This window comes from Salvelinus alpinus, chromosome 12, assembly GCF_045679555.1.
Source record: "Salvelinus alpinus chromosome 12, SLU_Salpinus.1, whole genome shotgun sequence".
Lineage (NCBI taxonomy): Eukaryota > Metazoa > Chordata > Actinopteri > Salmoniformes > Salmonidae > Salvelinus > Salvelinus alpinus.
The window spans coordinates 9,311,936-9,339,291 of NC_092097.1; the positions used below are offsets into that span (position 1 = coordinate 9,311,936).

Below are 27,356 nucleotides of genomic sequence, written 5' to 3' on the forward strand. Positions count from 1 at the left end.
GTTACTCATTACATGAAATGAAGGTAGTTTGCCAAACCGTCTGTTATGTTTCACCCCCCTTTGACCTCCTCACAGAGACTCATCTGAGTCATGGCACCAATGTGACCGACTGTGTGAAACTGGCTGGTTTTGAACATTGACAATAGAGTCAAATTGCTGCAGAAAGAGTTAGAGGCACAACAGCACATTGATGGATGGATGTTCAGATTGCCTAAAGAGAATGAAGATGGTGTGTGACCGCGGTGACTGGCAACTTTTTATCATGCTCCTCTACAAACAGATCATTTGTTTTATCCAACTACATTTCAAATTGCCTGTAGCTGAGGACAGGTGTGTTTCAGGTAAATAAAGAAAGAAAAATTCTCACAAGTTATAGGGTAACTCCACCACTTTTCAACCCCATATGCATTATCTTCAGCACCAAACAAGCGTCGACATATGTGAAAATGGTGCATTTCTACAGAAATATAGTGTTAAAAAGTTCTACCCTACACTGTGATGTCACAGAGAAGCATTTTTTAGGATCTTATCTTTTTAACGACAAATCATAGAAATGTGCCATTTTCACATATGTAGACACCAGTTAGGTGCTGGAGATAAGGATTATAAGGTTGAAAAGTGGTGGTAGCCCATTAACCGCGAACAACCCCTGGCAGTCCATTTCACTGAAAAGAAAACTGTAAGCTATAAAATATCTCAAATTCACCATGCAGACTGGTGAGAGAAAAATAAACTATGGATCATCAAAGAGAATAGTGCATTACATACAGACTTATACACAAAGCCCACAGACTGCAATACCCTGCTACATGCAGATAGTGTGCATCCCCTTCCCCCCAAGAATGGTCTACCATATAGCCAGTTATGCATGGTTAAACAAATCTGTAGCCACCAATCATATTTTGACAGCAATGCTAAGAAAATGACAGATAAATGAAAATGAGAGGCAAAAAAGGACAAAACTCTTGATGCTGCAATTATGAAAATATCTCAAAAACCAAGAGAGGAATTGCTCAAAACTAAACCAAAGAAGAAAAACATCCAGTGGTGTAAAATACTTAAGTAAAAATACTTGAAAGTACTACTTAAGTATTTTCGGGGGGTATCTGTACTTTACTTTACTATTTATATTTTTAGCAACTTTTACTTTTACTTCACTTACATTCCGAAAGAAAATAATGTACTTTTTACTCCATACATTTTCCCTGACACCCAAAAGTACTCGTTACATTTTGACAGGAAAATTGTCCAATTCACACTTATCAAGAGAACATCCCTAGTCATTCCTACTGCATCTGACATAAATTATGTCTGAGTGTGCCGTCTGGTTTGCTTAATATAAGGAATTTGAAATTATTTATACTTTGACTTTTGATCTCTGGATAAGAGCGTCTGCTAAATGACTTAAATGTAAATGTTGATACTTAAGTACATTTTAGCAATTCCATTTACTTTTGATCCTTAAGTACTTTAAAAAACAAATACTTTGACTTTTACTCAAGTAATATTTTGCTGGGTGACTTTTACTTTTACTTCAGTCATTTTCTATTAAGGTATTTTTACTTTTACTCAAGTATACAATTTAGTACTTTTTCCAACACTGAAAACAATGTAACAATCTTTTGCACTAAGTACACCAAGTGTTCAGAGAAAATGAAAGCAATCCTGAAAAAGCACTGGCATACTCTGCAATCAGACCAAAAAATTGCACACTTCTTCAAGGAAGAGAGCCCTCAGTGGTGGTCTATAAGCATGGTCGCAATATTGAGGATAGCTTGGTGAGGTCTGACATGCCCCCTAAGCCCACTCAGACACTCTTGACACCCATTCCAAAAGGGAACTACAAATATGGCTCATGCACACAGTGCAATAGCACTACAAAAACATCCTTCTTCAGACATCCACATACAGGTTGAAAAATCCCTGTTAGGGGTATCATCCCATGCAAGACAAAGGGAGTAATCTATCTCATCACCTGTTCATGTGGGAAAGCCCACATAGGACAAATTAAAAGACAATTAAAACAACGCATAGCTGAACACCGCAGCTCAATCAGGTGTAAGGACACTGACTATCCAGTAGCAGCTCACTTTGTTGAAGCTAACCATCCCATCTCCTCCCTCAAATACACACTCATTGAGCATGTTACTCTACCAAGGAGAGGAGGTTAACATCGAGATCCTACTACTACAGAGGGAGGCCTACTGGATATCCTGTCTAAAAACATTGACCCCTAGTGGTCTGAATATTGACTTTGATCTCAGGTCCTTATTATGAACAATTCTTCTTTATTCTCTCTTTTTTTATGGTCTTATAAATGAATATATTCTTTCTACAGCTTATCAGCATACACCCAATATGTTCCCCCTGTTGATGATGCTTACTATGCATTATGGTTGAACCAAAAGATTACATGTAACAAAAATTTAATTGGAAACAATTAAATATATGTGAAATTAAATTAAACAATAATGTATGTTGTTGCTAATATTATGTACAATATCTAATTATGTTCCATATGATAACAATAGCCTAATATATTCTCTATGCTATAAACTATTGCCTTTCAACAGTTTCACTCAATTCATTCTAATCAACCTAATAATTGACACACCCCTCACTATTGTCATTGGTTGCACTAATTGCACTGTTTGTCTACATAACCTGGTTCCAGCATTCATGACATTACCCCGAGGAAGGCATAGTGGTGCCGAAACGTTGGTGTTTTACCCAATAAATTACTGGGAGTTTATATATAGTATTTCTTTTTTATATATATTTTTTTTATAGCTTACAGTTTATTCTCCGTTAGTCAGCACCTCTACACTAAATAATTATCTCTGGGTGTGCGCCACCTCATGCTCTTTACTGAAAAGAAAACTGACATGGACAAATCTTTCAGGATATCTAGTGTATACTGCCCTCTATTGGTGACACTTTTGGGTTTTCTGGTTTTAGTCCTTGAGACAGAGCTCTCCAGGTCGAGATGCCAGTAGCTTCTGAATAACGTAAGCCACTCAACACCAAAGCAAATGGTGTGAAAAGATGCGATGTTATATTAATCAAGTGGCATGATGTATGGCAGGGGTGGCTATCCCTCATCCAGGAGATGTGCTGAGTGTGCAGGCTTTGCTCCAGCCCTGCAGAAACACAATCCTAAAATATGTTTAAGAGCATTCTCAAAAACCATACACCAACAAAGATCATTTCAAACCTTTTCAGTGTCAAAAAAGTTAAGGGGAAATAAAGTTGCACTTTGTGATAATTTGAAAGTTAAACAAAAGCTACAAAATAACATTTTATTTGACAACTTTTATTCTTCTGTCATTCAGACAAGTTGTATCAACCCCTTTCATGAGGACCATTGAGCAATTGGTGAGGTTTGAGGTCATCCTTTGCCAGTAGTAATTTGCTCCTCTCTTGGTGTTAAACTATAAAGCACTTAATTATCAACTACCAAAAAAATAAATAAGTCATTATATAACCTAAGATTTCAGGGAGAGCATAATGAATATTTGCCTTTTATACCATTCAATAAAATACCAGCCTAGTGATTTCATTTACAAAACGGCACGCACAAGCACAGGATACGATTAACAATAAGGCAAATAAGCAATACATGCCAAATACATGCAGGAAAGTCTTTATATACACATGAAAGACAGTTTGATAGAATCAATCTTTGACTGGACATTGACAGCCATGGCACTGACCTTGACTCAACATCAGCTCTAGTTTATCTGTCACACTTGCAGAGTATACATGCATGTATGATTGCACAAACCCACAAGCTTTTCCCTCGTTCAGATATTTTAACCAATTTAGGGTGAACTAAACACAACTGACCAGGCTGAGGATGGTAAAAGGCAAATCTGTACATCGGCTCTGGAAAAAAAAGTGTGGATTTGCCCTTCAGTTCTCTGACCCAGTCCATAATGTTAGGTACAATTGTAATTGCTTAAAAATGTCCTCCATTTCCTAAGTGTAACTTCAAAAAGGCCTAGAGGGTGAGAGGGACCTCTCACTGGTACTGTCTGTAGTCTCCTCCATAGGAGGGGGCAGGCATGGGTGCTGGCTCCTCAGCAAACTGGGGACCTATAGAAAGGGAAGAGGTGAGAGATGACATCAGGGATAATACATTAATAAGACGACTGGGCAGTAAGCAGTCATTCGTCCATGTTCAATATAAATAACACTATCCAATTCAAGATGGCGGCAGGGCAGTTTTGCTGAGCGTGATGTGTCACACTGTTTCTTTCAAGTGTTACAAGTTTTTATTACTTAGCAAAACCGTTATAGGCTGCGAGACTTGTCATTAAACAGACAAAATCTAAAATCCTACAGGATCAAAGCGTTAAATTGACATCTGCTGGTTTCTACAGGAGATCAAGAAGGTGTGGTGCCCTTCCTGAAAGTCGAGAGAGGATACATCTGTGCTGTGACTGACGGTCCAGACACGTTGGGCCGACTAGCCTTGGATACTCCTCGACGGTCAGGTTTTTTTTAAATCTGTGTTTCGCCATTCTACCGGAATCTTCTGACTCCACTCCTGCCTTGCTGTGGAAGCCAGAGTTCGGTATCTGCGCTGTGACATAACGTCTAGATGAGCTGGGCTTCCTAGCCCAGGATACCCCTGCTGGGTGGACTAGCCACCGGTCTACTGTGCCCGCTCTGCCTCATTGCGCTGTAGCCTACTGCAAGCCGACTGGGTGCATTGACCACACCCACACACTGGGCGAAATACATGTCAGTACATTCCTGCAGCGGCTGTTGAACGTGCTGACAGTTTTAAGGCAACAACGCTCGGGTACACACTTGCTTTCTAACTCTACTAGACCTGTAGGATACAGCTGAACATTTTTAGGGAATTTAAGGTTTCAAAAGATTGACTCAGTATATATTTCTTCCTTTTGTTTTAGTGAATTGTTGGATTCAGTGGTAAAAATGTGTATTTTTGTACAAATGGTTTTAATTGCTGCCTACATGGGTTATGGCTCATTGCATAGTCTAAATTATCAAAAACAATCTCCCTAACCCAGAGATACCGCTACACCATACTTTGACTGACGGTATAGCAGCTTTTATCTTTCAGAGGGATCCGATTGTGTTACCACTTGACTTCTACTGTGACATGCTCATAAAACTTTCTCATCTACAGGGTTTGGTCTGGCTAAAATCTGTGTTTGTTGTGTCAGATGACTGTAGGTTGGATTATTTTAAATCTGCAGAGAGATTTTAGTAAGAAACAAATCAAGGTGTATTATTCTTCTTCTGCTTTTGGTGTCAGGAAACATTCACCTAAACCCAGGCCCATTGGCTATGGATGAACTTCCCACTCCAAATTATTTTAAAACTAGATCAGGGTTGGGACTGATGCATATTATGGTAAGGAGTTTGATGCCAAAATTGGACATGATAAAAGTCTGGGTTCACACTGCTGATCCAGATGTCTTAGTACTGTCCGAGACCTGGCTTAAGAAATCTGTTCTAAATCAGTCTATAGGCTTGGATGGTTATAATGTTTATCGATGTGACCGACAAAGTAAAGGGGGAGGTATAGCAATCTACTGGAGTTGCAATCTACTGCAGAGACAGCCTGCAGAGTTCTGTCATCTATCCAGGTCTGTGCCCAAACAGTTCGAGCTTCTACTTTTAAAAATCCACCTTTCCAGAAATGTCTCTCACTGTTGCTTGTTGTAGACCCCCCCCCCCCCCCCAGCCACCAGCTGTGCCATGGACACCATTTGTGAATTAATCGCCCCCCATTTACCTTCAGAGTTTGCACTGTTAGGTGACCTAAACTGGGATATGCTTAACACCCCGGCCGTCCTACAATCTAAGCTAGATGCCATCAATCTCACACCAATTATCATGGATCCCACCAGGTACAACCCTAAATCCGAAAAACATGGGCACCCTCATAGATATCATCCTTACCAACCTGCCCTCTAAATACACCTCTGCTGTCTTCAACCAGGATCTCAGAGATCACTGCCTCATTGCCTGCGTCCGTAATGGGTCCGCGGTCAAACGACCACCCCTCATCCCTGTCAAACGCTCCCTAAAACACTTCAGAGAGCAGGCCTTTCTAATCAATCTGGCCCGGGTATCCTGGAAGGATATTGACCTCATTCCGTCAGTAGAGGATGCCTGGTTATTCTTTAAAAGTGCTTTCCTCTCCATCTTAAATAAGCATGCCCCATTCAAAAAAAAATAAAACTAAGAACAGATATAGCCCTTGGTTCACTCCAGACCTGACTGCCCTTGACCAGCACAAAAACATCCTGTGGCGTACTGCATTAGCATCGAATAGCCCCCGCGATATGCAACTTTTCAGGGAAGTTAGGAATCAATATACACAGGCAGTTAGGAAAGCAAATGATAGCATCCTGTAGCATAAACTCCCAAAAGTTCTCGGACACTGTAAAGTCCATGGAGAATCAGAACACCTCCTCTCAGCTGCCCAATGCACTGAGGCTAGGAAACACTGTCACCACCGATAAATCTACGAGAATTCTCGATAAGCATTTTTCTACGGCTGGCCATGCTTTCCACCTGGCTACCCCTACCCCGGTCAACAGCTTTGCACCCCCCACAGCAACTTGCCCAAGCCTCCCCCATTTCTCCTTCACCCAAATCCAGATAGCTGATGTTCTGAAAGAGCGGCAAAATCTGGACCCCTACAAATCAGCTGGGCTAGACAATCTGGACTCTCTCTTTCTAAAATGATCCGCCGCAATTGTGGCAACACCTATTACTAGCCTGTTCAACCTCTCTTTCGCATCGTCTGAGATCCCTAAATATTGGAAATCTGCCGCGGTCATCCCCCTCTTCAAAGGGGGAGACACCCTAGACCCAAACGGTTACAGACCTATATCTATCCTACCCTGCCTTTCTAAAGTCTTTGAAAGCCAAGTTAACAAACAGATCACCAACCATTTTGAATCCCACCGTACCTTCTCCGCTATGCAATCTGGTCATGGGTGCACCTCAGCCACGCTCAAGGTCCTAAACGATATAACCGCCATCGATAAAAGACAATACTGTGCAGCCGTATTCATTGACCTGACCAAGGCTTTCGACTCTGTCAATCACCTCATTCTTATCGGCAGACTCAACAGCCTTGGTTTCTCAAATGACTGCCTCGCCTGGTTCACCAACTACTTCTCTGATAGAGTTCAGTGTGTCAAATCGGAGGGCCTGTTGTCCAGACCTCTGGCAGTCTATGGGGGCGCCAAAGGGTTCAATTCTCAGGCCGACTCTTTTCTCTGTATACATCAATGATGTCACTCTTGCTGCTGGTGATTCTCTGATGCACCTCTACGCAGACGACACCATTCTGTATACTTCTGGCCCCTCTTTGGACACTGTGTTAACTAACCTCCAGACGAGCTTCAATGCCATACAACTCTCCTTCTGTGGCCTCCAACTGCTCTTAAATGCAAGTAAAACTTAATGCATGCTCTTCAACCGATCGCTGCCCGCACCTGCCCGCCCGTCTAGCATCATTACTCTGGACGGTACTGACTTAGAATATATGAACAACTACAATTATCTAGGTGTCTGGTTAGACTGTAAACTCTCCTTCCAGACTCACATCAAGCATCTCCAATCCAAAATTAAATCTAGAATCGGCTTCCTATTTCACAACAAAGCATCCTTCACTCATGCTGCCAAACATACCCTCGTAAAACTGACTATCCTACCGATCCTTAACTTCGGCTATGTCATTTACAAAATAGCCTCCAACACTCTACTCAGCAAATTGGATGCAGTCTATCACAGTGCCATCCGTTTTGTCACCAAAGCCCCATATACTACCCACCACTGCGACCTGTATGCTCTCGTTGGCTGGCCCTCGCTTCATATTCATCGCCAAACCCACTGGCTTCAGGTCATCTATAAGTCTTTGCTAGGTAAAGCCCCGCCTTATCTCAGCTCACTGGTCACGATAGCAGCACTCACGCGTAGCACGCGCTCCAGCAGGTATATTTCACTGGTCAACCCCAAAGCCAACTCCTCATTTGGCCGCCTTTCCTTCCAGTTCTCTGCTGCCAATTACTGGATCGAATTGCAAAAATCACTGAAGCTGGAGACTCATATCTCCCTCACTAACTTTAAGCATCAGCTGTCAGAGCAGTTTACAGATCATTGCACCTGTACATAGCCCATCTGTAAATAGCCCACCCAACTACCTCATCCCCATATTGTTATTTTTTTTGTTGCTCCTTTGCACCCCAGTATCTCTACTTGCACATTCATCTTCTGTTCATCTACTCCTCCAGTGTGTAATTGCTAAATTGTAATTATTTCGCCACTATGGTCTATTTATTGCCTTACCTCCCTAATCTTACTTAATTTGCACACACTGTAGATCGACTTTTCTATTGTGTTATTGACTGTACGTTTGTTTATTCCATGTGTAACTCTGTTGTTTGTGTCGCACTGCTTTGCTTTATCTTTTCCAGGTCGCAGTTGTAAATGAGAACTTGTTCTCAACTGGCCTACCTGGTCAAATAAAGGTGAAATAAAAATAGCCATCTATATTAAAGACAGATGTGGTTACTGAACTAAGGTCTTTATCTAAACCAAAACAGTTTGAGTTTTTAGCATTGAAACTGCAGTTATCAAAAGCTGTGAACTTAGATTTGAAAGGATGTTATTGACCTCCATCTGCTAAAGTAGAATCCCTGGATTCTCTGGCTGAACTGATGCGTGGTTGGGGGGAAATGAAATGGTCCTTATGGCCGATTTAAACTGGGATTGGTTATCTCCAAACTCCGAGGCCATAAGACGACTGTGCAATACATAAACCTTTACTCAAATTATAAATGCAGTCACAAGACTCAATCCCAAAGACATCTAAGTCAACACTTGACGTTATTCTAACAAACAATCCACATAAATACTCAGCTGTTGGTATTTTCGCTAACGATTTAAGTGATCATTGTGCAGTTGCTTGCATTAGAGACACCAAAATCCCCAAAGTGCCCTCTCGGTTCATAGTCACACGAAATTTTAGGCAGTTCGGTGAGCAGGATTCCTGCATGAACTTTATGCATGCAACTGGGATAGGATTGTGCTTATTCCAGATATCGAAGAGGTATTCTTCTATTTTCATTCTATAAACACACCCCTCTCAAAAAGTACCGGGTAAGAGGTAGAGACAATCCCTGGTTTACAGGGGAATTATCTGATTTGATCCAAAAACTAAATACACAAATGGGCCAAAGCCAGAAAGGGTAATTCCCAGACTGAATGGCAGTTATTCAGGCCACTGAGAAATAAGTGCACCTTGCTAATACGTAAATGCAAATCTAGCTTCTACTACGAATCTACCAAGGCAAACCTCAATAATCCGAAATGATGGAAAACCATTAAACCCATGAATGCTAACACGAACTCCTCTGGTCTTGAGCTGAAGTTGACCTCAAATTCAATGGATGTGACTGACAAGAATAAACTTGACATGTTTAATGAGCATTTTGCTAAAGCTGGGCATTTACTTGATAATGAACTCCTTCCTAACATCTCAAATGAGGCTGTGAATGAAACTGCCACATGTCGGCCTATGGTTCATCTATTTCATTTTCCTGAGAATGAGCTTTCAGAAGTTGTAAAGGAACTCAAAATCTATTAATATTAAGAAAGCAGCCCGGATTAATTAAACCCGCATTTTCTCAAAGTTGGTGCAGAGATCATTGCTGCCCCTCTCACTCATATTTTAAATATTTTATTGGCGAGTAATACCATTCCAAAAGTCTGGAAAGCAGCCTATGTCACGCCTTTACATAAAGGTAGAGATCCGTCCCAGTTGGATAACTACCGTCCCATATCTAAACTGTCTGCTTTGGCAAAAAATTTTGAAAAGTGTGTGAACTCACAGTTGAAAGACTTTCTCTATAATAACTCAGTTTTATCTCAATTCCAGTCGGGTTTTAGAGCCAAGCATTTCCTTCGCCTCCAACCCCTTTCCATGAGTGGAACGGACGTTGGTGGGCCTAGGTCTACATAAGGGTGCTAATTTAAAAAAAATCCCGGGCCGATACGTAAGCTTATTAAAGATCCTTTTTCATTCATCTTGTTCAACTGTTGCCATGCACCTGCAAAACGTTTGCTCAGATGTGCGAGTGCCTTTTGAATTTTGAGAGCCAAGCATAGTACAATTACTGCTGTAAGTAAGGTTGTAGGTGATATTCTAGATGCTCAGGACAAGAAAGATCACTGTGTTTCACTTTTTATTGACTTATCGAAGGCCTTCGACACTGTTGCCATGTCCAGCTGTTGAAAAGACTAAAAAAGGTTGGTTTAAGTGCTGATGCATTGGATTGGTTCCAAAATGACCTTTCTGACAGAACAGTGTGTAGCTCAGGAGGGTATGAAATCTGAGTTTCAAAGGCAGCTTTCCAATTGAAACTTGTGCTCAATGAAAGGAAAGCAACATTTATGGTTCTCTTTCCTGAAAGTAAACAGATGGAGTCACTTGCAGATTTGAACTATAACAGGCCAGCAAATTGATAGGGTCTCCTCCTATAAGTATCTTGGGATTTGGTTAGATGAAAAGTTGAATTTTAAACAGCACATTGATAACTTGACTACGAAACTGAAGTTGAAATTGAGTTTCTATTTCATGAACAAATCTTGCCTTTCAATGTTAGTCAGAAAATATCTTGTTCAAAGCACTTTTTTAAATCAGTGCTGGATTATGGTGATATTGTCTATATGCAGGCCTCAGCAAGTACCTTAAACTCTATACACGGTTAATCATGGTGCTTTAAGATTTATTACAAATGCTAGATCACTTACCCATCACTGTGATTTGTATGCTATGGTGCAATGGACCTTTCTCTCCACTAGGAGGCTAAAGCACTGGTACACTTTAATGTGTACAAAGCATTGATGGGACAACTCCCTTTGTGTCTCTGTTCTTTACTGACCAGATCAGTCACTCAATATAGTCTTCGTTCACAGTCGCTGTTGTCCTCGTCTGTTCCTAAGGCTAGAACTGAGATGGGACAATCTTTTTCCCATAATGCCCTGTCATCCTGGAACATGCTTCAGAAGATTTTAAAGTTAGGGGAGTTAGTGTCCTTGCCTGTTTTTAAGACTCTGATCGACAACACCGTTTGTGATAACTGCAGTTGTTTCTAATCTTCAATTGTATCTTTAACTTGTGACACTTTGTCTTTTGTATGTATTCTGTAATGTTTTATGGACACGCTACTATTTCCCTGTTTTGCATACTTGCCAGGTCGTCCTCGCAAAAGAGGTTTTTAACCTCAAATGGGTTTTACCTGGTTAAATAAAAGGTTAAATAAATTAAATAAAACATTTGCACTCCCTATAACCCTTCATTGTAGCCCTGTAAATCAACTACAGCATAAGACAGCATTCCTCAGAGGGGCAAACTGACCAGTTGGGAACTGTGACGAAGCAAATCTAGTGAGCAGGATTCCAGCTCCCTCTATCAATGCCAGTAGTATACCTCCCATTGCAGCAGAGCCTACCATGGCCACTGGTCCATCTGAGGACAAACAATAAAGGAATCAGTACAACATAGACTAGCAATTAGTCTTTACAGTACACCAACAAACAAACAAAAAACAACATTTACATTGAACAAACACTGGGTCTACGTGAACGCTCCGAATTTACAAGACCATGTTGTATGTTAAGCACGCGGAAATACATACGTGTGTTCAACAAGGAACCAATGGTGACCTTTGTGCAAAAGTTATTGTAAGATAACTGTATAAGGGCAATTTTGTTTGTATGAGTATGTGTGTGAAAGTGTGACAGAAAAACAGCGCGAGGGCCCCTTCACAGCAATGCCTGTCTTAAAATGTGAATTATTCAACTAAATCACTCACTTCTTGCTGCGAGGATGGCTCCAGTCATGGCCCCGCTTGTGATGGAGTTCCAGGGGTCCTCTTTCCCCCGAACCTTTACCAACCCACAGTCAATCATGGAGAAGAGGCCTCCCCATACTGCAAAGCTACCTACAATACAACATAACATCATTCGCGCGGTTTCAGACAAAAGCAGGCAACAATGACCAGCAGTCTGAGAACTAAAGAGCCAAATAAGCTTGACGTGCACTTACCCCCCAACTGTGGGGCTCTGGTCTTGATGGCTGTCATGCTACCTTTCAATCTGTGGCTCATCCCCTGAGAACAAAAAGAAGATGTCATCAAAACTCCTCATTCTTCACACCTCACTATGCCCAACCCATTCAGCACAGTGCAAAATTCAGTCTCTAATTGACTTAACTGTTCCTTCATATCCCATAGGCTCGCTATATCAAACATAGCTGTCAACTTACATTTCACAAAAATATAAAACACAACATGCAACAATTTCAACAATTTGGATAAGGAAATCAGTCAATTGAAATAAATTCATTAGGCCCTAATGTATGGATTTCACATGACTGGGAAAACAGATATGCATCTGTTGGTCACAGATACCTTAAAAAAGGTAGGGGCGTGGGTCAGAAAACCAGTCAGTATCTGGTGTGACCCCCATTTGCCTCATGCAGGGCGACATCTCCTTGTGGCCTGTAGAATGTTGTCCCACTCCGCTTCAATGGCTGTGCGATGTTGTTGGATATTGGCAGGAACTGGAACACACTGTTGTACACGTCGATCCAGAGCATCCCAAACATGCTCAATGGGTGACATTTCTGGTGAGTATACATGCTGTCATGTAAACATCTTCCTAGCGTGAAATAGTTTCCAACCGTTCTGATTGTGACATCATGCTGTGAAATTTCTCCCAGTATGAAAAAGATCCCAGTTCAATAAATGCACGCCATCTCTTTATGTGGATGGCTGAGCTCGTGCAGATGTTTCCATGGTGGCCAGGAGTATTGACTTTGACCAATCACAAGCTTGTTGAGGCGTGAGGTCAGGATGTAAATACACGGAATCGCATGTCAAAGTGCTGAGGGTTGATGTGAGGAGAGATTTTTTGCAAAGACTTGGGCGACTACGTTTTCGATTGACAGTGCATACATTTCTTAGTTAGCTAGCTATGCAAACATGTTACAACTGCACACCTCTAAGAACAAGCCAACCAGCTAATTATGCTTGTTACCTAGCTAATTATGCTTGTTACCTAGCCAAATCAAGGGTGAGGGGGTGTGAGAGAAACATCTCCATGAGCTCAGTAATCCACAGACGCGTTCAATTATTGACTGGAAACATTTTCACACTGTCTAGATTTTTACATGACACAGGCCATGGAATAACTGGGACATTTTCAGCTCCCAGGAATTATGTACAGATCCTTGTGACATGGGGCCCGTGCATAATCATGTTGAGACATGAGGGGATGGTGGCGGATGAGTGGCACGACAATGAGCCTCGGCAATTTGAATGCACACGAGATACCAACAGTAAAAAGCAATTGTGTTCGTTGTCCGTAGCTTATGCCTGCCCAACCCATAACCCCACCATGGGGCACTCTGTTCCCAACGTTGACATCAGCAATCCGCTCGCCCACAAAACGCCATCCAAGCTGTCTGCCAGTTGAAACCGGGATTCATCCGTTAAGAGCACACTTCTACAGCGTCCCAGTGGCCACCGAAGGTAAGCATTTACGCACTGAAGTCGGTTATGACACTGAACTGCAATCAGGTCAAGACACTAGTGAGGACGACGAGCACACAGATGAGCTTCCCCGAGACGGTTTCTGACAGTTGATTCAATAATTCTTCGATTGTGCAAACCCACAGCAGTTTCATCAGCCATCCGGGTGGCTGGTCTAAGACGACCACAAGGTGAAGAAGCCGGATGTGGAGGTCCTGGGCTGGCGTGGTTACATGTGGTTGTGAGGCCAGTTGTACGTACTGCCAAATTCTCCAAAACGAAGTTGGGCTTATAGTGGAGAAATTAATATTCAATTCTCTGGCAACAGCTCTGGTGTACATTCCTGCAATCAACATGCCAATTGCATGCTCCCTTAAAACTTGAGACATCTGTGGCATTGTGTTGTGCGACAAAGCTGCACCTTTTAGAGTGGCCTTTTATTGTGCCCAGCACAAGGTGCACATGTGTAATGATCATGCTGTTTAATCAGTTTGTTGATATGCCACACCTGTCAGGAGAATGGATTATCTTGGGAAATGCTCACTAACAGGGATGTTAACAAATTTGTGCACAAAATTTAAGAGTAAATCTTTTTGTGCGTACAGAACATTTCTGGGATCTTTTATTTCAGCTCACGAAACATGGGACCAACACTTTATATTGCGTTTATATTTTTGTTCAGTGTCATTTTGCACAAGAGGGAATTTATTGGCATGGCTGAACTTACTGCAGGTGAATTTCTAAAGCCCTTGACAGCCTGGAAGATCCCTCCTCCAATGGCCCCCATGGTGAAAGCACCCCCACAGTCGTCCACGATTCTCCACGGACTGAAAAAAACACAGTATGGTCAATGAACACACACAGGCAGATAAACACACAGGTCTTTACCAGTTTGCTTCAGGGTCATAGTTGCATTTAAAATGCATGATACATAGCTAGCTATTGTAAAGTAGCCTGAAGGCTTGTGTCAACTGGCTATTAAAAGTGTGTGATTACCACCTAGTAATGTTAGATAACGGTAGTGTTGCAGTGTTGCACCACTCAGGAGGCCCTACTCAGTACTTTGTTGAAGCACCTTTAGCAGCTATTACAGCCTCGAGTCTTCTTCTGTATGACGCTACAAGCTTGGCACAAATGTATTTGGGGAGTTTCTCCCATTCTCCGCTGCAGATCATCTCAGGCTTTGTCAGGTTGGATGGGGAGCGTCATTGCATAGCTATTTTCACATCTCTCCAGAGATGTTCGATCAGGTTCAAGTCCAGGCTCTGGCTGGGCCACTCAAGGACATTCAGAGACTTGTCCCGAAGCCACTCCTGCGTTGTCTTGGCTGTGTGCTTAGGGTCATTGTCCTGTTAGAAGGTGAACCTTTGCCCCAGTTTGAGGTCCTGAGCGCTCTGGAGCAGGTTTTCGTCAAGGATCTCTCTGTATTTTGCTCAGTGTATTTTTCCCCTCGATCCTGACTAGTCTCCCAGTCCCTGACACTGAAAAACATCCCCACAGCATGATGCTGCCACCACCATGCTTCAACTAGGGATGGTGCCAGGTTTCCTCCAGACGTGACGCTTGGCATTCAGTTCAAAGAGTTCAATCTTGGTTTCATCAGACCAGAGAATCTTGTTTCTCATGGTCAGAGTCCTTTAGGTGCCTTTTGGCAAACTCCAAGCGGGCTGTCATGTGCCTTTTACTGAGGAGTGGCTTCCATCTGGCCACTAACACAAAGCCCTGATTGGTGGAGTGCTGCAGAGATGGTTGTCCTTCTGGAAGGTTCTCCCATTTCCCCAAAAGAACTCTAGAGCTCTGTCAGAGTGACCATTGGGTTCTTGGTCACCTCCCTGACCAACGCCATTCTCCCCCGATTGCTCAGTTTGGCCGGGTGTACAGCTCTAGGAAGAGTCTTGGTGGTTCCAAACTTCTTCCATTTAAGAATGATGGAGGCCACTGTGTTCTTGGGGACCTTCAATGCTGCAGAAATGTTTTGGTACCCTTCCCCAGATCTGTGACTCGACACAATCCTGTCTCGGAGCTCTACGGACAATTCCTTCGACCTCATGGCTTGGTTTTTGCTCTGACATGCACTGTCAACTGTGGGACCTTATATAGACAGGTGTCTGCTTTTCCAAATCATGTCCAATCAATTGAATTTACCACAGGTGGACTCCAATCAAGTTGTAGAAACATCTCAAGGATAAACAATGGCAAAAGGATGCACCTGAGCTCAATTCCAAGTCTCATAGCAAAGGGTCTAAAATACTTATGTAAAGGTATCTCGTTTTTTTTGTAAACATTTCTAAAAACATGTTTTTGCTTTGTCATTATGGGGTATCGTTTGTAGATAGATTTTTAAGTTGGGAGTAGTGTGTGTATGTTTGTGGGAGAGAGAGTGGTGTGTGTGCTTATGAGAGAGGGAGACAGAGTGGATAAATCCCAAATCACCCTCTTTCCTTCCCCTCTGCCCTCCATTTGCAAGCGCCTCTTTCATTTGCACAAGTGTCCCAAAGCTGAGGGAGTGAAAATTATCGAGGGTGTAGGGGCTAACTAGCCCCTCCGGTAGGCACTTCGACTGAGCCTGCAACGCTGCCGGCTTCATAGCGAAGTGGAATCCCATAAGGCACGGCAGTATTTTTTTGTTTGCACAATTTCACACAAAATAATGGAGCGGCGTGCCTATTTATTTGATACGTGCATTTGTTTATGTATGATGTCGAGACTTGACACGTTTAACAAATTAAATATTTAGCTGTTACTGAGGTTTATATTTCGTAAAACGACAGGGAGGATTTGTTCATTTGAATTTCTTGCTCTTTTTATTATTGAAATGGAGAATATGAATTACATCACTCAAGTCACGAGTGTGTCCCGAAGTTGATGGGTTTATTGATCTCCTCAACCACTCTCTGGAAGTCCCCCACAATGACTTCAGACACGTACCACCAAGTGTGTGAGGGAGTGTGTGTGTGTGTTAACTGAAGAGTAAAGAAGGTTTCATGCAGTGTGTTCCCCTTACTGCCACAAGGACATACAATTAATTATGCATGTATATTCCTTCCCCAATACATGTCAGACATGCTTTTAAGTTATGTACCCAGTAGGTCCCTCAGGTCCTCTGGCACTGGCCTTTGAACTATCCCAAAGCCCAAGAGGCATGGAGGCAGCCTTTAGTTATGTCCCCAGCCTCTGGAATAGCCTGCCACAGAACCTGAGGGGGGCTGAAACTGTGGACATATTTAAACGATATCTTAAAACTTATTTTTTGCTTTGCTTTAGGTGCCTTTTTAGTTGTTCAGTTTGTGTCATTATTTTTGTTATTTCTTGTAGTAAATATTTCAGCTTTTATTTTCCTTTTTTCCTATAAAGCACATTGCGTTGCATGTCTGAAATATGCCCCCCTCCCCCGTTGTATCGCGATACTTGGCCTGGTATCGTGACAAGACTAGTAGCAAAGTTGTGCTAGTAGGCTAATTACCTAGTTACTGTAGCATCTTGAAAGGTAGCTAGTAACACAGCACATTATCTTACCAACTATAGCTAGCATATCACATTAGCGAGTGGACTAACAGTTATCATTAACTTACTATCGGTGTCTGATAATTACTTAATATATATATATAGGCTTATGAGGGAGGCTTATAGGCTTATGAGGGAGCATGCAGACGTGTCGTTACATCATACATTGTAAATTGATTGAACTAGCAGCAGGGCTAACTACATGGGCAGTAGGTAGTTACAAAGCAAATGTGGGAATTATTCAGATTAATTTGTGGTGAATAATGTGTATCACGCGACGTACACGTGAAATCACAGATAAGCGTTTGACATATCAAACAACAGCGCCTAAACGCTCAACAAGGTCACTGAAGTGGGCTAGCAACTCAGCTAGCTAGCATCTTCGGAGTCGGACGGTTTAGGGGTTTCAAATATTCGTTTGGATTAAAGATATATTTCATGTATATTTGAACAGATTATATCGCTGTGCTGTTACGACACCAGCAACACTGTGTTGCAATTTAGTTCACTAGATGCTTTCACTCACCATGGCTCCCGTGCGTATTCCTCCATTTTGTTCTTTCACTGTTCCCTTCTGACGTAACTGGCGCGTTCAAAACAACTGGGAACTCGGTAATCTCTGACTTCAGTGCGTTCAATGCCGCATTCGAAACAAATGGGAACTGGGAAATCCCCCGACTTCAGTGCGTTCAAGACAACTGGGAATTCCAAGTCAAGAGCTCGGGCCTCTTTCTAGAGCTCTGACTTTCCAACCTGAAAATCAATGACGTCATTATTTTACCTCGTTTTTTTAGAGAGTTCCCAGTTATCTTGAAAGCGCCAAACAACCGGAGGAAGAGGACATTTCTTATTTAACTAGGCAAGTCAGTTAAGAACAGATTGTTATTTACAGTGATGGCCTAGGAACAGTGGGTTAACTGCCTTGTTCATGGGCAGAATGACAGATTTTACCTTGTCAGCTCGGGGATTTGATCTAGCAACTTTTCATTTGCTGGCCCAACACTCTAACCACTAGGCTACCTGCCACCCAAATATCACAAAATAAATAAAAACGTATTTTATTTGTGCATTAATTTATCTTAACTAGGGCTTTACAGCAAAGACTTAGGTTAGTTAAATCCTTTTGTAATTCCACTTAACAATGGCTTATCAACTTTCAACTTTTTAGGGTAATCAAAGACATTACCATGAACAATATTTTGTTTGAAAGAATAAGGAAACTATTAACAATTCACTTTTTTGACTATGTAACGCTAATGCTTAAAATAACCCTAAAAATCTTCTCATGGACTAAAAGTCAGATTCACTCCAAATTTGGTCTTTGGACTTATTCAAAGATGGCCACAGTACACGCATATTAGCACATATGCTAATATGCAAAAAAAATATATTCTCATAAACCATAGGATCAAATTACACTAAACTTTGTTTGAAAAAAGCTAAGGGGTTGGTCAAATGATGACTGAGTTATTGACAAATGTCCATTTAAACCACTGTAAATCCACTCCACTTGAAACTTGTCATCGCTGTCATGGACGTCCCTAAGGCAAACCACACTGAATTTGGTATTTATATCTCAAAAAACAAGGAAACTATTAACTAATTCTTTGCATATATTACGATAATGCTCAAAATCATCTGCATTCGTCTTCTCCTCATGAACCATACATCAGCTTCACTCCAGATTTTGTATTTAGACTCTGGATTGCACATAAAGGAAGATAGTTCTTACATTAAAGAGTGCTTGCTTTGTTATTCAGTTGATCTTGTGTCCTTTCTGTCATCCTGTGAACCCCGTTCATTGCTGCTCGCAGCTATATTTTTATTTCTATTGTTTTATCTTCATCGATAACTTGTCACTAAAATAGAAATAAACCAAGGAAAAACTCTGCGCCCTATGGCCAGAAAAAAACTTGTGTCCCTTTTAGATTTGAATTGATATTCTAGTTTGCCAGCTAGCTCTCCAAATACTTTTTGGTTAAATGCTCTCCAAAGACCAAACTCTTTCTTTATTCTCTCATTTCAATTATTCAGGCCAGAGTTTTTCCTGACCACGTGATTTTACCAGAAAAAATGATCAGACTCTACAGGTTTGATTTTCCACCTCTCTGGTCACATGGTTAGGAAAAGCTCTTATGAAATGGAATTACAAAAGGCAATAATTTCTTAGGAGATTCAGAAATAACCCACTGTTTGCATTTAATCCAATAATCTACATCTTTTCAGATGTTTTCCTACTCCCCTTCCCTCGTCCATTCCCTCTCCCCATCAGACCAGTGTTCATGGGGAGAGCCAGACAGACCGCTGGCCCACTTCCCATTATTAGGAACAAGAAAGGAATGAATCACTGTGCAAGTCTTCATTGAGAAATGACCAAATATAGGCATTTTGTGGATGCAGAGGTTTAGGCCGAGCAGTCGAGACGTAAACTGGCCTGTCGCTATCCCTCTCAACCCCCAGTGTCAGATGTTGTCAAAACATGATAACACATATTCACTACTAGAAGTAGACAGTTAAGTCCACTCTCTTTTGTCGGTTGTGTGAAGGATATGATCTTGTAGGTGTGAATCTGTTGGAAACCGTGTATACTCACTCTTCTCACTAAAGGTCACATTCCATTTAGTGTTGTCGGCCAGACGTGTGCAGAAATGGAAATCAGATTGAAATACAGACACAACGGTGCATTAGATCATTAGCTTTGCTAAGGTACACTTCATTGCTCTGTGTGTGTACACACAAACCTTTTATTATGATCTATTTGACATCTTATACTTGGCGTGGCACACAGAATTGTCCATTTGGTCACAAAATGTCCTTACAGGGCTCTACTGAGACAACATACCTTATATAGATATTGGAAATGATTTCTGATTCCGTCAACCAATCAATAGACAGACTGACATAGACAACTTAATATTTCTCAAGCAGTAGAAATTGTATTATTAAGATATATTACATTGAAAACCGGGGAAATGTCCACCTGAAAGGAAAATATTGTATGTACAGGTTAAACATTACAGTACAGGTTAAACAACACAACAAAATACAGTAAATGTATCAGTTACCTACTGTACTGTATTAGCCTACCATCAAATAATGGACAGATATGTCTCCATCCTGTATCTACGTGTTATTTTTTTTTAAAGATGTACTTGATTATGAAGTTATTATAATAAAGTGTATTATATTACACTTTTAATTGCAAACATACCAGTACTTTTTTATAGGCTCTGTAACTTAATGAAGTATTAAATGAAACAGAAACCACATTATGCATACAATAGTCAATAGTCACTTTTAGAGTGGCAAACCGCTCTGTACAATGTCATCACACTGAAAGAGACATTCATTTTGCTCTGCCATGGTAATAAAATAAACTGTTTTAAAATCTTTAGTAGTAAGACTTGACTAGTAGTAAGACATCTAGCCTGGAATATGTTTGCATTGTTGTCACTGGAAATAGTATTCTGTGATTTGTTTTCTTTGCTTTTGACATTCTCATTTTTTTCTATGTTAGAATCATTATTTTTTGCACTTTGAGCAAAATGTATGAACATATATTTATAAATAACATTGCTATTACTAAACGTTGTTGCATAACTTTGTTAGTACTTAAAGGTTGACCATACTTAAATCCCCCCAAAACTTAACTTCCTTCCTGAGTCTTTCTAAGAAGACTGGGATTCTAGGTTGCTTTTTATGTGTAAAACTTTGCCTGAGATGTCAGTCTTGAGATTTGGCAATGACACACATTACAAACCACCCTTTCTCCCCCTGTGAATTGCTGAAATCTAACCCCATTTTAATTCCCTGATAATATGCCATGGAGAATCAGCAGTTTGGGCAAAATTCCAAGTGATTCCCTCCACAAATAAATAAAATGTCAAATTACCATCCAATATTTCAATGAATGTTAAATTAGTTTTGTATATATCTTTTTTTTATAGAATTTTACACGCCCCCACATCATACACATCATATGCTTTTGTCAACATACCGTATGAACTGCTTCATAATCTAGTGCAAATGACAGTCAAAGCATCAACACAGACAAAGGCAGACAACTAGGACCTCAGGGCACATCCTCCTGCAAAACTCTGCCCTCTTCTCCCTCCACGGGGTCCCTGCGGTCCAGTGTTAAGTTTGAGGAGAGAACTCGTGGCACAGTGAAGGCTGTACATCCAATAGAAATCTCAATTTTCACTCTCTGCTTGCCTGCCTTATCCACCCCGCAGCACAGTGGTAAGACTGGGTGTCAGTCTGTGCGTGGGATGTGTTGGAGTTTCGATCCCCTGTGAGATCTATGTCCTTCCTCTTCCTTGGCTTTCACTCTCCATGCCAGGGGATTACTGCAACAGCTTTGGTACCGCAACCTGTAGGAAGAGAGGGGAGAGTGTATGGATACTGTATGCATATACAGTGCCTTCAGAAAGTATTCGTACCCCTTGACTTATTCCACATTTTGTTGCGTTACAGACCGAATTCAAAATGGATTAAACAGATTTTTTTCTCACCCATCTACACACAATATCCCATACTGACAAAGGGAAAACATGTTTTTAGATATTTTAGCAGATTAATTGAAAATGGAACTAATTTACATAAGTATTTACACCTCTGAGTCAATAGTTAGTAGAAACACCTTTGTCGGCGATTACATCAGTGAGCTTTGCACACCTGGATTGTACAATATTTGAACATTATTCTTTTAAAAATTCTTCTAGCTCTGTCAAATTGATTGTTGATCATTGCTAGACAGCCATTGTCAAGTCTTGCCATAGATTTTCAAAGCAGATTTAAGTCAAAACTTTAACTAGGCCACTCAAGAACATTCAATGTCGTCTTGGTAAGCAACGCCAGTGTAGCTTTGGCCTTGTGTTTTAGGTTATTGTCCTGCTGAAATATGAATTATTCTCCCAGTGTCTGTTGGAAAGCCGACTGAACCAGGTTTTCCTCTAAGATTTTGCCTGTGCTTATAGCTGTATTCTGTTTATTTTTCCCCACAACTCCCGAGTCCTTGCCGATGGCAAGCATACCCATAACATGATGCAGCCACCACCATGCTTGACAATATTAAGAGTCGTACTCAGTGATGTGTTGTGTTGGATTTGCCCCAAACATAATGCTTTGTAATCAGGGAAAAAAAAAGAAATTTCTTTGCCATATTTTTTGCAGAATTACCTAAGTGCTTTGTTGCAAACAGAATGCATGTTTTGGAATAATTTTATTCTGTACAGGCTTCCTTCTTTTCACCCTGTTATTTAGGTTAGTATTGTGGAGTAACTATGTTGTTGTTGATCCATCCTCAGTTTTCTCATAACACAACCATTAAACTCTGAAACTGTTTTAAAATCACCATTGGCCTCATGGTGAAATCCCTGAGAAGTCATCTTCCTCTCCGGCAACTGAGTTAGGAAGGATGCCTGTATCTTTGTAGTGACTGGATGTATTGATACACCATCCAAATCCTAATGAATAACTTCATCATGGTCAAAGAGATATTCAGCATCTGCTTTAGAATTATTTACACATCTACCAATCAGCGCCCTTCTTCGTGAGGCTTTGAAAAACCTCCCTAGTCTTTGTGGTTAAATCTGTGCTTGAAAATCACTACTCGATTGAGGGACCTTACAGATATGTGTGGGATACAGAGATGGGTAGTTATTCAAAAATCATGTTAAACACTATTATTGAACACGGAATGAGTCCATGCAACTTATTATGGAATTTGTTAAGCACATCTTTACTCTTAAACGTATTTAGGCATGCCATAACAAAGGGGTTGGACACTTATTGACTCAAGACATTTCAGCTTTATGTTTTTTATTCATTTCTAAAACATTTCTACAAACAAAATTCCACTTTGGCATTATGGGGTATTGTGTGTAGATCAGTGCCACAAAATCTAAATGTAATCCATTTTAAATTCAGGCTGTAACACAACAAAATGTGGAAAAAGTCAAGGGGTGTGTGAATACTTTCTGAAGTTACGTATAAATGTGTTACAATCTGTGACTGAGCCTCCCTGCCAACCCTAACTCTTTCAATGTCTATCAGCAATTGATCTTTGCCCCATCTTACCTTCTTCAGTATCTTCATATTGGCATTCCTAATGGAGTCCAGCAGTTGGTCCCTAGAGTTCGTACCACCGGTTTTGTTGGCCTTATCATCCATCTTCCTCTGTGATGCGGGCGTCAGGGAGTTTCGCAGGGAGTCTATGTCCAGCATGGGGGGTGGAGGTGGAGGTGGGCCCCCAGGAGGAGGGGGTGGAGGAGGTCCCCCTCCTGGTCCTCTTTTTTGAGTCAACTTCGGGGAGGGCATTGGTGAGGGGTGTGGGGAGGGTTTAGGGGAAGCCTTGGGGGAAACCCTGAGGAATCCCCCAGCAGTCTTGGGCACCTCCAGCATCCCTTTCTTCTCACCATTGGCCTGGGCCAGCTTCTGCTCCTGTAGGCGTCGCTGTCGCTGCTTGTCCATGTTGCGGCTCAGGATGTTGGTCATGGTCATGCGTGGGCCGGCCAGCTCAAAGCCGTAGCCCAGCTTCAGGAGGGTGGTGTTGTCTTTCAGTATCTTGGTCATCTCCATCTCTGTCTTGCCTCCGCAGATGTGTCTCTGGTTGTGGAAGCGCAGTTCGGTGAGTGTAGTGTTTTTCTGCAAGGCCTGGATCAGGGCCATAATACCCTTGGGGGTGAGAAGGTTGGAATCCAGGTTGATGCTTGTGATAGACGTATTGGTGCGTAAGGTGCACGCAATGGCGTAGGCCACGTGGTCATCAGCACGGCAGTTGGCCAGGGCAAAAGTCTTAATGTGTGTGTTTTTATTCAAGGCCTCTGCAAACTGGATGAGTGTTTTAGCCTTGATGACCTCCGAGTTGTTTACGTTGAGCTCTGTCATGGTGGGGTTGTTGCTGCAAACTTGCTCTATGAGGTCGCTGAACATGCTGGAGTCCTCATCTTCTTCCTCCTCTACTTTGGTCTTGCTAGGTGTGCTCTTGTTCGTCACACAGTTCCCACGTTGTTCCTCACCCTTGCTGGGTTTTAGTCCTTCGTTTGCATCTTTTCCCATTTTCTCCTCTGTTTCCCCTTTCTCTTCTCTTTCCTTGTCTCTAATACTCCTCCTATCTTTCTCTTTTATACTTTCCTTACGTTTTAACCCCACATCTTTCTTATTCTCCTTACCATCTTCTTTCGCTTTCTCCTTAGGATCTTCCTTCTCCTCTTGCTTCTCACTTCCGCTCTCCTTCTCTGTTGGCGACTTTTGTCTCTCAAGTTTCAAGTCAGACTTGTCCTTCCCTGGCTTGTCCTTCTCTTCCACTCTGTTTTTTTTATCGTCTGTTTTACTCTCTTCAACCCGACTTTGCTTCTCCACAAACTTTGACACAAGTCCCCTTGTCTTGTTCTCGTCTCTTTTTTTCATATCCTCTTTTCTTTCTTTCTCCTTGATCTCCTCTTTTTCATTTTTCTCTTGTAACTTGGAGATCATTTCCTTTGTCTTATTACTGGTGCTCAGCCTCTTGTCTCTTTTCTCCATAAGCTTGTTATCCTCATTTCTCTCTCTTTCTTTGGCGTCCTCTTTCTCTAAACTGTCTCTACTCTCTTGTCTCCTGAATCTGTCTCTGGCCGTTTCTTTAACATCACTGTCCCCTTTCTCCCCTCTCCTGTATTTTTCTCGAGTTGTATCCTTTACATCACTGTCTTTACTTTCCTCTCTCCTGGATCTGTCTCTAGTTGTATCTTTCACTTCAGCGTCTTTACTCTCTTCTCTCCTGAATCTTTCTCTAGAGGTCTCTTTCACTTCTTTGTCTTTGCTCTCCTCTCTCCTATATCTATTGGACAGGCTGACTCTGTCCTCTTTAGTGCTGTTTGGTCTTTTGTTATTTCTCTCCTCCATCTTGTTCTCTCGTTCTGTTGTGATACTTGATTGCCTTCTGATCCCCCTTCCTTCTTTCCCCTCCTGACTCAGGCCCATCTTCCTCAGGTACTCTTCTTTCCGGCTCTCCTTCTTGGGTTCCCCCTGCAGGAGAAGAAACATTACATAGGGACGTTTCCACATTAAGTGAATCTGAAAAGCATACACTTACATGACTTTCAATAATCTACTCAAGAATCTAAACAGTAATAGTTTTCTACTGTCAAATCCAATTAGAATGACGTGTTCTCAGTCGTAATGTGCCTTGCCTGTTATGGTCATCACTGCATGACCACCAACAGCCCTATCAACATGACTAATCATAGGCCTGCCCACCAGCTACAAATCAGTTTGTGTCCATGATGACCTAACCTTGCCTTTGCGGTTTCTAATGATTTACACAAAAACATGCATTAGTTCATTCATGTTCTCTAGAAATATCAGGTATTAAAACAAGTCTTTGTTTGTACTCAACTTGTCTATGTACGAAGCGTAACTTGTCTATGTACGAAGTGTACTGTGCACGGAGAGCACAGTACGACATACGCTATGATATAAGACCACAGCGTGTAATGTAAACTTGACGTTAGATACCGTGTGTTTACAGTGTGCATGGGGGAGTCTGTTAATAGTGCAGAAATACATTTGCGGAGCAGCTACTCTAAGTGTTTGATTTGTGAGCCTTGCTCCATCTGTTTTGTTTGCTCGAGGCTGCGGCCCTGGCAGATGTTTCCTTAAAAGGCATTGAGCAGCATAGGAGCAATCAACCAAGGAATTCCATCATGCCGGGATTAAGAAGCTCCACAGGGCCCCGGATCCATCATTTGAAGTGCGCTTCTTTATACACATCCAAAAGCTATCTCCTGGCTCTGTTTTACCCTACCTGGTGGGCCCTACGTCAAAAAGCTGTCAACTAAAAACAAACTATAACTCATCTTTGACCTATAAACTACAAAGCTATACAAAAATCAGGTGACACTGTGCACAATATTGTTTTGATGACTGTATCTTTAAGCATTTTTCTGTTTACCAAAGGGGACTTGTGCGAAGAATGTGAAAGGTATACAATAGTGTTTTCCCTGCCATAAGAACTAACAGCAGCGGAGCACAGTTTATGAACTACTGGAACCTTTTCTGACATCCAGTTGGCAGGGGAATACATTTCAGAAGTACCATTAAAATACCTGTTTAAGGAACACTAACGTAAATGAACTATCTTTTAGACATTTTTGAATTGTAATTTGTTTATCTGGTTTCCAACAGCCGGTCCTATTGACCAAAATGAGGCTTATTACCGTATAAGAGTAAATAAGTGAAACGGGTGGAGCTGATGTCTGTCTGAGAGGACGTGATTAACTTCCACCACTATCACTTTTGTCAGTATCCCTGAGATTAAACATACCCTAACAAAAGAGGCAGGTAAGTGATAAACCGGGTAGAAAAACATAGGATAAACAATTAAGGTGGCAGATTGTGTCAGTAAAACATCTCACAAGGTGGACTTCAGACCAACTCTGTCTCACACATAATAAACATGAACTGTGGGGGAGTTCCACTGTATGACTCGATGTTTAGTAATCATACCTCAATAGACTGTTCCTTTTGGCTGAGCTTCCCCGGACGCTCCCGGCTGTCCAGCTTAGCATCCCGGTCCCGGACAGTATTAGTGGCAGGCTGCTCTATGGCTCTTTCCTCATTGGGATCCAGGTTGGGGGCCACCAATACCTCCTTCTCCAGCTCCTCAATCTGCTCAGGGGACAGGTTGGACAAAAGGACATCCAGGTCAGGGTCCTCGCTCACCTGCCGCCCTGTCCGCGTCAGTCCCCTCACCTTCCTCCTGGACATGGTCGCCTCTGGCTGGAGAAGAAAACACCCTCACAGCAGAACAGATGAAAAAGGTTTGTAGCCTACAAAGTTGTATGGTATCTCCTTTAGAAAAGTGTGCTTTCCTAGTGTAGGAGCCTGCAGAATCTCCCCATGGGCCGAAGGTGGTGTCCCTCTCACTGAGAAGCCACCAGAGGCCTCAATCCTGGTGCTAAGAGGGAGGACTTGAGACTGGGCTTGCAGTCGGGGTACCAGTATGGAGTGTGTTAGTCTATCATGAAAGTTGGTCTGAAAGGCTGGGACATTCTTTGAAACTGCATGTCCATATTTAGTGCAGGGTACATAGTCCTTTAAAGGCAATGGGAAGGGCTGAGTTTACCAGAAATGCCAAAGCATGGTATAACACAGTGCTACTTCCTCTTTCATGATTACAGCATTAGTTCAAGAGGGTTTGGTGTTCAATGAACACAGACAATGAAAAAAACAAAAAAAACAATGATAGTTGAATTTGTAGTCTTTGAAGATGTGTCTATT

At 41.7% G+C, this 27,356-nt stretch overlaps 2 protein-coding genes across 2 annotated transcripts; both read right to left on the minus strand.

Annotated features, from left to right (window-relative positions):
• Positions 1-3,292: 3,292 nt before the first annotated feature.
• On the minus strand, positions 3,293-17,799 carry LOC139535455 (mitochondrial import inner membrane translocase subunit Tim17-A). Its single transcript, XM_071334864.1, has 6 exons — positions 17,620-17,799; positions 14,317-14,416; positions 12,104-12,167; positions 11,871-11,999; positions 11,414-11,524; positions 3,293-4,095 (listed from the first exon to the last, which is right to left on the minus strand). The coding sequence occupies exons 1-6, from the start codon at positions 17,643-17,645 to the stop codon at positions 4,022-4,024; spliced, it is 504 nt and encodes a 167-aa protein (XP_071190965.1). The 5' UTR covers positions 17,646-17,799; the 3' UTR covers positions 3,293-4,021.
• Positions 17,800-19,817: 2,018 nt separating this feature from the next.
• On the minus strand, positions 19,818-27,125 carry LOC139535456 (leiomodin-1-like). The gene is made up of 3 exons (XM_071334865.1): positions 26,583-27,125; positions 23,175-25,103; positions 19,818-21,466 (listed from the first exon to the last, which is right to left on the minus strand). Exons 1-3 carry the CDS (start codon positions 26,841-26,843, stop codon positions 21,440-21,442), a joined length of 2,217 nt encoding a protein of 738 aa, XP_071190966.1. The 5' UTR covers positions 26,844-27,125; the 3' UTR covers positions 19,818-21,439.
• Positions 27,126-27,356: the final 231 nt, after the last annotated feature.

Coding starts and splice junctions, on each gene's coding strand:
- LOC139535455 (XM_071334864.1), bottom strand. CDS start 17,645: ATGGAGGAATACGCACGGGAGCCATG. Junction 14,417..17,619: donor GAATACGCACGGGAGCCATG/GTGAGTGAAAGC, acceptor TGTTTTTTTCAG/TCCGTGGAGAATCGTGGACG. Junction 11,525..11,870: donor AGCCATCCTCGCAGCAAGAA/GTGAGTGATTTA, acceptor GTTTGTCCTCAG/ATGGACCAGTGGCCATGGTA.
- LOC139535456 (XM_071334865.1), bottom strand. CDS start 26,843: ATGTCCAGGAGGAAGGTGAGGGGACTGACGCGGACAGGGCGGCAGGTG. Junction 25,104..26,582: donor AAAAGGAACAGTCTATTGAG/GTATGATTACTA, acceptor CTTCTCCTGCAG/GGGGAACCCAAGAAGGAGAG. Junction 21,467..23,174: donor ATATGAAGATACTGAAGAAG/GTAAGATGGGGC, acceptor CTCTTCCTACAG/GTTGCGGTACCAAAGCTGTT.